Source organism: Calonectris borealis, chromosome 1, assembly GCF_964195595.1.
Source record: "Calonectris borealis chromosome 1, bCalBor7.hap1.2, whole genome shotgun sequence".
Lineage (NCBI taxonomy): Eukaryota > Metazoa > Chordata > Aves > Procellariiformes > Procellariidae > Calonectris > Calonectris borealis.
Window position 1 is genome coordinate 38,467,320 of NC_134312.1, and position 13,717 is coordinate 38,481,036.

At 40.5% G+C, this 13,717-nt stretch overlaps 1 protein-coding gene across 1 annotated transcript in view; it reads left to right on the top strand.

The window, feature by feature from the left end:
• Positions 1–13,717, top strand: part of MSRB3 (methionine sulfoxide reductase B3) — an 85,669-nt gene that overhangs the window by 21,239 nt on the left and 50,713 nt on the right. Inside the window, 2 exon segments of the mRNA XM_075149115.1 lie at positions 11,536–11,644; positions 13,463–13,540. Of these exon segments, the coding sequence (XP_075005216.1) occupies positions 11,536–11,644; positions 13,463–13,540 (187 nt within the window).

The window sequence follows — 13,717 nt, forward strand, 5'->3', positions numbered from 1 at the left end:
CCACTCAGCTTAAGGGGGCAGAGTGCCAGCAGACCTGTAAATTGGGCTTCAGAACGCAGTTTTAAACTCCATGCAGTTAAATATTTGCAAGGACAATGACTTGAATGAAAGTATCGTTTCAATTTCTATGCTTGGAATGGTACCTCTGTCCTTCCTGTAAGGAACAAAGTAACACAAAGCAATGTTTACTTTATATTTAGTATAAAGTCATAGCTGTAGATCAGAAGCAAGTGAAAAAAAAAAAATTTTTTTCTTAAAAAGTTAAATGAATGAAATAATGCTAAGAAGTATCTTAGAACAGGGGTGACCTTCTGTCTCTTTTTTGAAACACTATTTTGTAAGCATGTGCGAGTTACGCTGGATGATTCGTAAACTGAATGAACAGTTGTGCTAGTGAAGTGTTTTTACTTGCTCTATTTCTGTTTGTGTATCAGCACCTGGAGTGCGGATCTATTCTTCCAAATTGTATTTTAAAAATATTTTTTTGTCTGAAGTCAGGACTAAACGTTTCAATGTGTGCAAACCTAGTGCACAGTTTGCCTGTAACATTTTTTATAGCTGACATGGTAAAGTCAGAGTATCAGCAGGCGCTCCCAGTAGATGGCACTAAGCATATGCTGTTTTGCACGCCTAGCGCTATATGAAAAGCTTCCCATTTAGGAGTCATTCATACATAAAGTACACCCTGAGACCTTACGAACAAGTATTTTAAGAAAAGCATGAGCATTGGGAAAAATCACATCAATCTGTGCTCGTTACACAAACTACATTCACATTGGTTCAAGGTTTCTTCATTTCCAGTAATGATTACAGCTCTGTTGTGTCTGTCGTGTGATGTAGAAGTGTTGCTCCTTGAGCCTGCTATATTAGAGTTGAATGCTCTAAATTTCTTTGGAAATGTAGGATGCACTCAGCACCTGCCAGGATTTAGTTCACAGAAATTAAATCTTTAAAAAAAAAAACCAAAACCACAACAAAACCCCCCAAAACTTTTAATGTAAAAACTACTTCAGCTGCTTTAGTGCATACCAGCAAGTAACTGATACAAGTAATGATTATGTAGATTCCATGTACATGTGTTTTCTGTAGCAGACCACCAAGCTGTAAAGTAAAAAGAGAGCTTATTTTGCTTTGCTGTGTCTTTTAATTATTATGGGTTCTCATTTCTTAAAAAAATCCTTTATTTCTTTAACACTTTGAATGTTATGCTGCTTACATCACATTTTTTGCATGAGATAACTTGGCTTTTCCTCTCCTGTAGATTAGAGAAAATTATGGTGCTTGTAAAATTAAGTAAAAGTAATAATGAAGAAATTACAAGGGTAGACTTAGTATTTTTTTTCTGTATGAAATAATAAAGTCCTAGATAATACTAAATTGTTGTGAAGTGTTTAATTACTAAAATAACTACTAGTACGAAACCATACTTTTCTAGGATTAGATTAAACTACAATACATCTGTATGAAGATGGTGCTGGGCATATGGTGTAAGTCTTTATTAAGAAAATGTCTATACTATAGTTTTATTAAACTTGTTTTATTAAATCTTTGTTAATTCCAAGTTTCAGTATAATGTCTTTCCTTAAAATTGAAATGAATAGTTAGTGAACAAAAAATTATGCAGTCTCAAAATTGGACTTTTAGTAATAATCTGTTAACATAAAGGATTACTTTTACGAGCAGATCTTGCAAACAGTTACATACATGAGTTATTCGTATGCATTTGTCCCTCTGAACTCTCAAACTGCTCATGTCAGTGAAATTATCTGTGTGCGTAGTGTTTGCCAGATCTGGCTTTAACAATGAAGTGTCTAGAAAAGACCTTAGTCTCGTGTGTTCAAAGTACAGTAGTTGCTATCAAACTTTGTGTGACTTAAGTATGTCTAAACATTTCATATTGTATGCTTCTATGTTTAGAGATATAATTTCCATAACCTATGTTATAACTTTCCCATAGCTTTCCGTAATGTGTATCACCAAAGATGTACTATTACAGATGTCTCTTCACATGGTCTGAAAGAAAATAAAAGTAAGACTGATATGTTTTATAGCAACACCCGCCAGTATGGCTATGGTTTAATGCCTGTCAATGTTTTTATTATAAATCCCTATTTTCTGGGGTTTATATCTTGAACGTAAAAATTTGGTCTGGGTTTAAATATGTCATGCAAGGTCTCCGCTGGATGTACTTGTTCCTCAGAACTGGTTGGGGGGCAAAAATTAAAACTCATTTCTATGAAGCTAAATTTAAAAAAAAAAAGCAAATATCAATTTGGAACAAAAATAGATTTTTAAACTTAAAACTTACAGTCTTACAAATTACCTAGTTCACTACCTCCCAGCAGTTATGAGGAATTTGATAAATGCTTGAAAAGTCTTGAAAACAAGCACTATATGAGCACAATAGTAAATAGCATGTGAAGATGTTCATGTGTCATTATTATATAAATGTCTGTATGTATGTCTGCCTCCTAGTCATATGATAGTAGAATGCTACATTATCATAACAGAGCATAACATTATCATTATTTTGGAATGGCTTGAAAATGGGTTTTAAAAATCACCTTTGTCTTAATAGAAGTACATTCGATGTTGTGTTTCCTTAAAAAATTATCCTGTATTGACAAATGTTTATTTTGTACAATAGTATTCAGTCTAGAATACCTTGTTTAATACAGTTTAGAATGAAATTTATTTGTAGATATCTTATTGGGAGTAATACTGTTGTTGTGCCTGACGCTTGCAAAACTTGGGATCATAAAGAAGACCAGAAACCCTTTGTTAATATACCATTTTTGTTTGCACCCTAGGGTTTGTACCCTATTTTGTCCCCCTTTTTAACTCCTCATTCTGGCGGAGTTTCACACTCTCCCTCATCTGCTCGATAGACAGAAGGCGCTCGTCCCTACCTTGTCTGGGTGGAGGCTCCGCAGTGACTCTCTGGCACTGAGTACCACAGGGATGATCTTCCAGCACCATGCACAGAGCCAGTTCCTTAATGTGTTCCCTGATAGATCTCTTAAGGTTATTTGCTTTCCCTTCCTACTCCCATAAAGGACCCACCACAAGCCATTTCTACCTTTCTTGCAGGAATGTTTTAATTCTGGGAGCTCATAAATTTTCTGCGTTCCATTCCTGTGCCCTCTGCAGCTCAGGCTTACTGCGTTTTCTGCTGAAGTTGGGTATGGAAAAGATGAAGTTTCAGTACTCACGGTGTTTCTGGGTATTAAAGTCTCCCATGAAAAGCTACTTTTTTAGTTATTGGACTGTCTGTTCATAACAGGAGGCCTGGGAAGTCCTTTAAGGACTGCCTTCACTTTTTTCGCTTCAATTAAAAGCAACCCCTGGCTTTGTCCTTTCTCTGAGGAGTACATGATGAAGGTTGCAGAGAAGAACGTGATGTAAAGGAGAGATGACAGCACACAAAAAGGAAGGAGATTTTATATATCACTAAGGTGAGGGAGGGCAAGCAAGAAAAGGTGCAAGATGGGAATGTGAAAGCTAGTCAGTAAGAGTATTTTGGGAAGTGATGGAGGAGATGAGCCAGGGAGTCACTTAGGGGGTGTGTGAGTTTGGAATTTGATGGTACATTGAATGGATCTAGAATGTGGACTGGGAGTCGGGCACCAGAGACACAAACATTACCGTAACTTGGCTGTTATGTTAACCACAGGTTGCTACAGCACAGAGCGTGATCTGGGGGGAAACAAGTAGAGAGAAATTGTGTCCCAGAGATGGCTAAGAAGCAGAAAATGTTTGTTCTTAGTTACAAGCTAAACATGTGTCTCACCTCATGATTTCTTTCAAAAGAAGCTGTGTTGGGAAGGGGTGCGTGGCTGGGGTATGAAGGTGCCCCCTACTCCAGCTGGAGGAGAGGTTCTCATGGGACGGTAGCTGCTGGCAGCCCAGGTTCGGCGCTGGCAGCTTTGTGCACTGCAGGTAAGAACTCCCTGCTCGATGTGCTGGCCCAGGTCAAGGAGCCCCAAGGAGAGCAAAGCAGGGGAGGGCTCCACTGAGTCCTCTTAAAGCCCTTTTATAAGGGTTGACCCCATCTTCCTGACCCATAAAGCATGGCTGAATTTTACAGAAACATAGGGAAGTCTGGAAGGCCCACCAGGGAAAGAAGTTGGCAGTTACTAACCTTTTTGGCTGTTTCTCTACCTTTAGTCCTGAAGCAGGTTGAGAGGGGAGGGGGCTACAGTGTTTCCTGCGGTGGCCATAGCAGAGCGACAGCTGGAGCACAGCGTGTTCCAGCTGTTTCTGTCCTCATGCCGGGTACGTCCCTCAGGGCTTGGAGGTGCGGGATGAAAGGCCATAGAGCAGGCTGTGCCTGCTTGCGTCTTTGTGAAAGGGGTTCCTGCACAGTTGGAGACAGACCGAGTTTTGCAGGGGTTGGATCTGGGCTGTTGTGCGGAATTGGAGGAGAAGAAAGACCTCCCCCCACCCCGCTCCTTTCCTCCACCCCCATCCCAAGTATAGATTGCGGCACCTTGATTCTTGAAACGCAGTGCTCATTTCACAGGCCACACATCACTATTGTGGAGGAAGCAGCAGGAGGATTTAGCAACAGCCTGAATGCCACAGTAAGCTACACACCACTGCGGTAACCGCTGGCAAATGCTGACTTTTTAATTGTTTCCGCTACAGGGTTAAACCTTTATTAAAGCCGTGTGAATAAACTTATTTTGATGGCTTACTGAAATATTTTGAATGCAAAAGGTAGCATAAAGCACTCTTATTAAATTCAGCTTAATTCTGCTGTTAATAAAATGCCTTTCCATATGTTGTGCACCCTTTTATTGATTCTGACAGAATCTACTGACCAGATACAGAGTGCTCAGTGTCTCTGCCTTTCTTGTTTTTAATTTAAACAAATGTAGTGCCAGTGAAAGGTGCTAGGATCATATGAACAAAACAAAAGTCTCTTTATCTGTTAGGGGAGAGAGGAAGAGAAATCCGTCATTATAAATGTTCCCTCCTCCGCTGCTGTGCCAATAGATCTTGATCTTGTCTTGCCTGGTTTGCATCCAAGAGTAAGGCAAAGAGGTCAGCTGCCCCATGCACTCTGTCTTTGGCCAGCTCAGCAGAAAGGGTAACAAAAGTGGCAGTTTATAACATAATGAGCTTTGGCTCCGCTTAACGAAGGTGCTTCCATTCACCAACCTCTGCTGAGCAGCTGCATGCTCCCATCGCTACAGTACTGGTGAAGATGACAGCTCAAAAAGCCCCAGGGGAAGCTGCCTTCACCTCCACTGCCCAGTGCAGGGTGGAGTTGGAGTCCTCGGTGGTTATAATTTGGAAAAGTTGCGAGACCAAGATTGTGGCCGGTAGTGACATTTATTTCATTAACGTGAGATAAGGAAGTAGAGTAGACATCCCTGGAGAGGACAAAGGAGCTACTTTTCTTTCCCCCTTCCCCACTTCACAAAACACTTCAATCTTTTGTTACATGTTTTTTACATTGGCGGAGAGGGGAGGCAGCTTCAGATTTCTTTTCCAGGGAATGTCTCTTTGGCTTGCGTGGCTACCTCGGCCACGTAACCTGCCGCAAAGATGCTTGCAGACCTGAGGAAACAACAAGGCAGCTTCTGCTGCTATATATGCTGCCTGTACTGGGACCACTGGGATTCCAGTACCACTTGCTTTGGAAAGAAAATGAGTACACAGATGCGATGCATTAGTTGGGAGTTTGGAGTTGTTTTTTTTAGTGCTTGAGAAATTTGTTCTCATACATGGGAGAACTCTGATGGTGACTCAAAATATATACATTTATATAAAACACAAGCCATGTAGATGACCAGGTGGAAAAAATAAATGTGACAGGTCTGTTACATGATTGCATGAGAAGCTTGCGCATTTGCAAAGGAGGGGCTTGCCCTTCCCTTGTGGCCATGTGACCCTCCTCGGTGTTAAGTAAATCATTTTTTTAGACAGTTAGTTTTTGGGTGGTGTTCTTTTAAGATAGAACCTGGCATTTGACCCAAAATTGTAACTGTTGTCCTGGTACCCGGCTTTTGGATTTTCAACGCACAATATAATGGAAATGGTCTTCGCCCCATTACTCCTAATGCTTGCATGAAACTGCAAATGGTATTTCGACAGCGGGTGGGAGTTAGCTACCTACAGCAAGAAAGCAAAGGAGCCATCCCTCAGAGAAGAAACGCAGATCTGTTTTTCAATGTGTAAAACATTTACAGGGTTTTTTTAATGATGAAGTTTGGATTTTACTTAAACTTGACCTCCCAGCATTTCAGAGTTCTTTTGCAGCATCTATGCTAGTCAGCAGCAGGCTTAGATAATTTAAAATGGCTAGTGATGGGATTATAAAAAGATCTATTGTGTCAAATACACGTTTTGTAAAACAGTGTTTTCCAAGTTACAAGCCAATAGAACTGTTTGCATCGCTTTGCATTTTCAAGAGTTGTTCTTTTTTAAACTAGATGAGCAGTTCCTGGCTTATTTGCAGTGAGAGGACGCGGCGGCATTCTCCCAAGGCTGCGGACTAGAGGCTGCAGAGAACGGACTAAACAGAAGTGAAATAGAGAGTTGTGCATTTGCCTTTTCCTAAGCAGTGAGAGAGGCAAAACTGTAAACAAGAGGCATAAACTGTGTAAATGAAATTTGAAATAATATGAAAAAATGAGAGATTCCTCTTTTAATAATAGTGTTAGTGATAGCATATGTAAGGATATTTATTTAAAGAAATGTATGCAAATATTTTTTAACTTGCAGGATTTCTCTTAACGTCAGTTTGAGATAATTTACCATCGATAACTAATGTATGACCCACTCATGAGGGCACAGGCTTTGGGAAGGAGAGACATGTATACTTAGAGCCAGATCGTGTAATCTGATGTACATTTGTAGACCCTTATGTAGTTGTTGGAGCTATGCATGTTCCCAAGGGTCTGCCCACACAGGTCACATTGCAGGATTGGGGCTGGGGCGGTATATGAATAATAAAATGTGCTGGAAGGCCCCTAAAAAACTGCTTGGGTATATTAAAAGAAGTAGTACTGAAAACTGGAAGCCCGATTTATTATATGGCTATGCTCTGCTGGAACATTTGATCTTGCTGTATTTAATTCAGGAAGTCTTAATGGTATGTGCTCAGTGCATGACTGTAATGTCCATTAATGCTAGTGGAACATAAGCATACGTAGAAGGGGGAAAATGTATGCTGTGTCTTCCACGCAGTTGAAATGTTGAGTTAATTTCAGTGATAGGAAGCAACAAAACCTAAGAGAAAATCATTAGAACGGTTCAAAAGACTATTTGAAGAAGGAAAGCCATCAGGCAAAATGCCACCATATTTCAAGGGCATGTCAGACACTAATCGCCACCCTCCGGCACGCTGGAGCAGACGAAGGGCTGAGTGGTGAGGAGTAATGGTCTGCTAACTTGTGTCCATCTGTCTGGGTGTATCTCGTTGCTAGTTTTCTTCTGATTGCTTATATGGAAGAAAGTGGCACACGCCTGCATTATGAACCACAGATTTGAAAAGGTCAATTGAAATTGGAATTTATATGTGAGGTGAGATGCTTAATGTCTTCATTATCAGGTCAACACCCAGAAAATACTTTCTGTTCACTTCATTTGTACAGAGGAGGACTCCAGAGCTGAACTCTGAAATGCCCGTGGTCCGTGGGTGAATAGTAAATAGCAGTGCATTGCGTTGCTTTGCATAAAAGCCATTCCTAAGCACAGGAATGCCATGAAGGCTCTGACAGGGTTTCTGTTGGTGTTTGTTTCACCCTCCTCAGCTTTTTTTTTATATTTATGTATTAAGATTTGTGATCCTGGCCTTTTCTTTGCCAAGCCTTCCATCCTGCTCCAGGATCTTAACAGCTTTTAGGACCTCTGTAACTGTTGGCAAAAGGCTGAAGGCAGGTGGCCTCAAGTGGAAACGCTGGTGCCTGTTTGTGGGACAGTTGCGTGCGCACTGCTCTTCTAATGAGCGCAGACCCCAATGAAGGCACTGAGGTGCGCTGATTAGAGAGATTTAATTTGGCCTCTGATCCTGCAGTGGAATGTAAAAGGAATTTTGTTTGTCCTTGTAGGCTGGCGTTCACCTCTCCTGACAGTGGGATCTAACTGGAGTCAGGAACAGAGCTGTCCTGGGCTCTTCTAAAAGTCATTGCTGAGAGCATCACCTGCAAAGAACAAGTGAGATCCAGTCCAGAGTCCCAGTATAGGTCTAATGAATCCAGACTCTGTTATCCTCACAGTGTATTTCATTTAGTCTCACCTTTAGTGTAATCACACTGACGTCATGCTATTTGTAAAACTGATGACTTTTGGCTCTTCTGCCTTGAACTGTGTAATTTGCAAATGAACTGTGAGCCTGCCTTTATGCCCGAGTTGCTGAACAAGTTTGTTGTCTGTATGGGAACCCTTTCCACAGCCCATAGCTGGTCCCTTCTTTGGGGAACCAGGCTGAGGAAGGCGGTCAGCCTGCACCTTTATTCTCTGCTTTAAAAACGAGTTTGATAACAGCTGCATTACTAGAAGTGGCTTCTCTTGTATTGAGCATATATTTGTGTAGCTTTATGTTGTCCCCTCCCAACATACAGAGAGTTGGCTTGAATGTAGCAGACATCTCATATATGCTGTAAAGGAACAGTTAAAAAATGGAAGCAGCCACTCTTGTACTGCAAGTTGAGCACTTTTGTCCCTCTTGCATGTTATTTTTTTCCTAACTGAAGGACTGTATTCCTAGAATCTCATCCAGTAATTTTTAGGATTCATTGCATTTTATGGAGGCTTGTAGGCTAGCCCTGTTTCAGATAACGTATCTTTACATCCTCTGCAGTCAGGAGTGAGTCTTGCTTTACCTCCCTGACTCTTTGGCAATATGGAAATAGTGCAATCAATTTACTGAGCTATTTTTTTGTTGCTAGCAGTTAAATAATAAGTGCAATTAATTGAATAGGGCTGTTCTTGAATGCTGAAGGCTGGACTAAGAGATTTCCTTTATGATTTGTAGAGCAACTATAGTTTTTTGCTGATGTATACTCCATTAAATTACAAACCTGGAGAGTCTTTTGTCGGGGTAGGTTGCAGTTTACCCCAGTGCAGTTTGGCAAAATTCCACTGTAGACACAAAATACTTGTTCGTATTGTAAAACACGCAGTTAATTATTAAAAACAATGGGGGAAAAATTCTTTTATAACACGCTCCCTACTTCTGATCTGTGTCGTGGATCAAGTGGCATATAGAAATTTTCTTGTGCATATAATGAGCCCACTGATTGAAGAACACTAAATTTCTAAAATAGATGAAAAATTATTCAAGGATAGTAAAGAGAGAATACCATTCTTTAAAACATTCAGTATTTCCTCTGACTTTTTCCAAAGTGAAGTTATGCTTAGTTTGCTTTTTTGCAACATCTAAAGAGCAAATAGAATTTTTTAAAAAAATAATTGGTAGATATTTTTAAAAGTGAAGAGGTGTTGGTTTGTAAGATTCTTTGCTGCTCTTTAGACTACTTTTTAATACTGAAATTATAGATGAAAGACTGTCTCTCAAACAGTTTCTTTCTGAGCTGCGTAATGCAACATAACAATAGCTATTTATATAATGCATATGCTTCCTTTCCCTGTTAGCTATACTTTGAAAGACTTATTAGTCCTAGAGCCCTGCACGTTCAGAGAATAAAAATCTCCAGCGTTTGACATCTTTAAATAAGCAACCAAATGTTATAAAGAACAAACCTCACTTACAGTTAGGAAACAATATTTACATTTAAGGTTGAAAAGCCAGGATGTAGGAAAATTTTGCTAATTTGGAAGGTGACCTTTAAGTGCACCAAAACCAAATAATTTGTAAGCTATGGCACAGGGCACATTCCTGCAAAATTTGTGTGAATACTGCTTTAGTGGTTCTTGAAAGACAAACAAAGAGACCTGGAATGAAATCTTTATCCCTCTCCCAAATAAGATTGAAGCTAACAAAGGCGTACAGCAGTGCTCTTTCAAAGCTTGCCATTAAAACGAAGGCTCTGCAGCACAGCTAATGAGATGGCTCAGAGTGGAAAACAATCTGTTTTTAAGAATGTTTAGATCAAAAGTAATTTCTAATCTATGAAATAAAGTCGCTTTTCAATACCTTTCTTTCACTAGTAAAGCTTTTTATGTTTGCACTATTTACTTCAATCAGATGTTTTCAATTTTACTTTTTTCTTCCTGAAAATACTTCCTAGGGTTAGTTGGTAGTGACCAACAGCATTATTCTTTTTCTCTCTCCCCTATTCACCCACCCCCACACATTAAAAAAATGAGAAAAGAAGAGGGGGAGGAAGAAAGAAACATCTTTTCTTAAATGATTTGCAAGCATCTGTGCTTTAAGCTACTTTTTATGAACACTCCTTAGTAATGACTCAAGGTAAAAAAGCAGAAAAGCATCCAATGTTAGGAAATTGCAATCCAATACCATGTAATTTAAACCTGCCATTGCCTCTCCTGTACTAAATGACATACAGATGGGTAGCTCTGTTCCCTCTACTTTGGGAACACAATTGGTCTTTTTATGAGTGTGTATACGTTACTAGCAAAAAATATTTTTGTCAGGACTGTTTATTTCTAATTGTGCCATATTTTAGTTACTGTCATAATTAGAGTGCTTTTTCCCTGCCGTATTTTGTCAGCTAATTTTTGCAAGTGATTATCAAAGCTATTTGCATATTTGGTAATTTCTGTTACCACTTTGGGAGTTTTTATTCTCAAAAGCAACCTTATTGTTATTTTTTCTTTCCTGATGTGATGTGAATTTTTGCACTGTACAGATTTTTTTTTTACAGTAATCCTTATGTACTCCTTGGATTTTCTGTGTGAACTAAGCAAAGCGTAAGATGAGATTTTCAAAGGAGGGTGATTTCAATAGCAACTGTAATTTTTACAAGTTTATTGTTGAACCTTGTACAGCTTTGTGCATAAAGAAGTTACTTGCTCCTCAGGGCCTCTATTCTCGTGCTTCAACAGTCAAAAAATACAACAGTTAATGTTATAAAGTAAAAGGACGAGGATGCGACTAGAAGTTAAATCAACCTTATTGGAATTCTAAAGATTTAGAATTGTTTTTCAGCTACTTTAAAAGGTAATGAAATTGTTGGATGTTGTGGCTGAACATCATATGCCCATTACCGTAAGTCTCCAATATAGATGTCTTGTAAAGAACATTTCAGCTGTAGTTGGTTTTTTTGCAGATTTTTTTTTTTTTTAATGGTGGGAAAAATGTTACTTTCTTGTGAATGATTGTGTGTGCAACAGTTTAGTGTATAACACACTGAAGGGCTTTGGCTGTAGCACATTGTCACTGCTCCAGTGGAATCACCTGGCTCTCAAGCGAAATTCTTTTTTAAACTTGGATTTGAAGAAATAATCAGCTGCAGTTCAGCTGAGCCATTCTGCGTGCATTAGGGACCGGTCTGGTCATTGACAAGTGAATGCAGAAGCTATGCTGTGGCCGTCTGCCAAAGCAATTATTCAGGATTTAAGCTAAAAAGGCTCCTTCTCCCATATCCTCTCCCTTTGCAGGGTCATGTAGGGATAAAAAGGACTGTAAGGTGGTCTTTTCCCAGGAGGAGCTGAGGAAGCGGCTGACACCCTTGCAGTACCATGTCACTCAGGAGAAGGGGACTGAAAGGTAAGGCAGGACAAAGGAAATGCAGTCCTCGAAACACAGACATCTTTCTTTTCTCCCCCTCCTCTTGCTGGTGCTTCCTCACCTTCCCCACCAAGTTTTGTTTTTTTTTTCTCCCCAGGATTTCTGCACTTGTTTACTAACCCCTACAAATTAACACCACTGCAATGACAAGCATCTGCAGCACGGGGGCCGAGGCCAGGGGTCTTGTGTGACTTTTTCTATTAATGAACACTGCATGTCTTATAAAGTCACCGGGCTCATGTTTAGAGTCTGTTTTTAGTTTACTACGAAATGTGTGGAAGTAATAGCGGTTTAGGTACACTTTTTTTGGAAGACATCGCAGTAAGCAGAACCACGAGGGAAATGGCCCCGTGCCAGGAGGCTGGAGTTTTGAAGGTAGCCATTGTAAGTATAGACGTTTTGGCTGCAGAAAGAAGGTAGCATAATTTAGTTCTTTTCCACCCCACTCCAATTTCTTTTTGAAGCACATGTGGAGAAGGTATTTATTGGCTCATTTGTGGTTGGAATGTCAAAAATTTTCAATAACTGCCCTCACATGGCTTTAGTCGCTGGAAGCCAGCCCCGTGTCCTGGAGAAAAAAAAAAAAAAAGACTCGCTTCCAAGACTGTTTTTAGTGAATAAAGTCTCTCTCTCAGCTGATTCCAGCATGAAGGTAACTTGCCAAGGCCTAGCCATTTTTTGTTGTCTAATTTATACCACTGAGCTTGGCATAAGGCCCTGGCTTTACCTCTGCTGCGAACGTACTAATGATGTAACTGCTTGTTTTCATTCATGACCTGAAAGGGCTCTCCACCGCACGTGGGGTCCCGGTTAATCGGCAGCGCTCTTCCTGACAGCGCGTACCGGTGGCTGCGGAGGGGGGGTGGCGGGGACGGTCCCCCTCTCCACCCCGGCCCCCTTCGTCCTCCCGCAGGCCCGGAGGGGCAGGGGGACGTTGGCCTCTGCCGGGAGGCCTGCCTTCCCCTCCTGGCCCTCCTCGCTCTTGTGTACGGGACCAACAACGTGATTTAATGCACACAAACAATCGGAGATTAGGTCATTCTTAAAAATCCTGTTTATAAAAAAAAATTGGACCTCATAAAAAGGGTGAAAGGATAATAAAAACAAGCTGCCGAGCACATAAGCTTTTTGTTGGGCTAGCGCAGCTGATTCGTATTAGATGAATGACCTCCTAGCCTTTTAGATTGTTAACTTAGAAAAATATTCCCTTAAAGCTGTAATATTGCTTTTCAACTAAAAATATAAGGCGCACACAGCTTGAAATCGTGGACCAATTATTTCATTTTCAGCTACAATGCCTCTGCCGCCCGGGCAGCCGATCGCGGCCTGGCCCAGCACCACGGCTCCGCAGCTGCCGGGCAGCAGGCGCCCGGCGCTTCACACCTCCGCCTCGGCCGCTGGGCCCGCCGCCGGCACGCGTCCTAAAGGCGGACCGGGAGAAGCGCCTCAGGTTGAGCTACATGTCAAACAGCCCGTGTTTACAAAAACCTACACTTCATTTGCTAAATAGGGGAAGATTCCAGTTTTTCCCTTGTTGTTGTTGTTGCTGTTGTTCTGTCCTTTGAACTGTGGGACAATTCGCTTCCTCTTGCATGATACATAACACCTGAGGCAGACTAATGAGGACATTCCCCTTTTCCTGTGCCTGCTTTATTTGCTGCCTTTAATAAAAAACAACTGCCAACTTCTAAATCGTGGGGGTTTTCTGTAACATTTTTCTAAAGTCTTAGCTAACTTAATAACGAAAAAAACCCAAAATGCCTTTATTTTTAAAATGTAGTGTTGTTGTTTTCCCAGTGCCTTTGAGGGGGAGTACACACATCATAAAGCTCAAGGAATATACAAATGTGTTGTTTGTGGGACTCCTTTATTCAAGTGAGTATGCTAAATATAGTTTTGAGATTTCTGTCTCTTAGTTTATGTGCTGTGTTCCCGTATAATCTTGTGCATATTGCAGTACTTACATAATTGTATAAGATCATTTAAGTCATTCAAATTGATAAGAGATACAAGAGAAGCAATGTAAAAATAATACTATAGTAAAATTAGTCT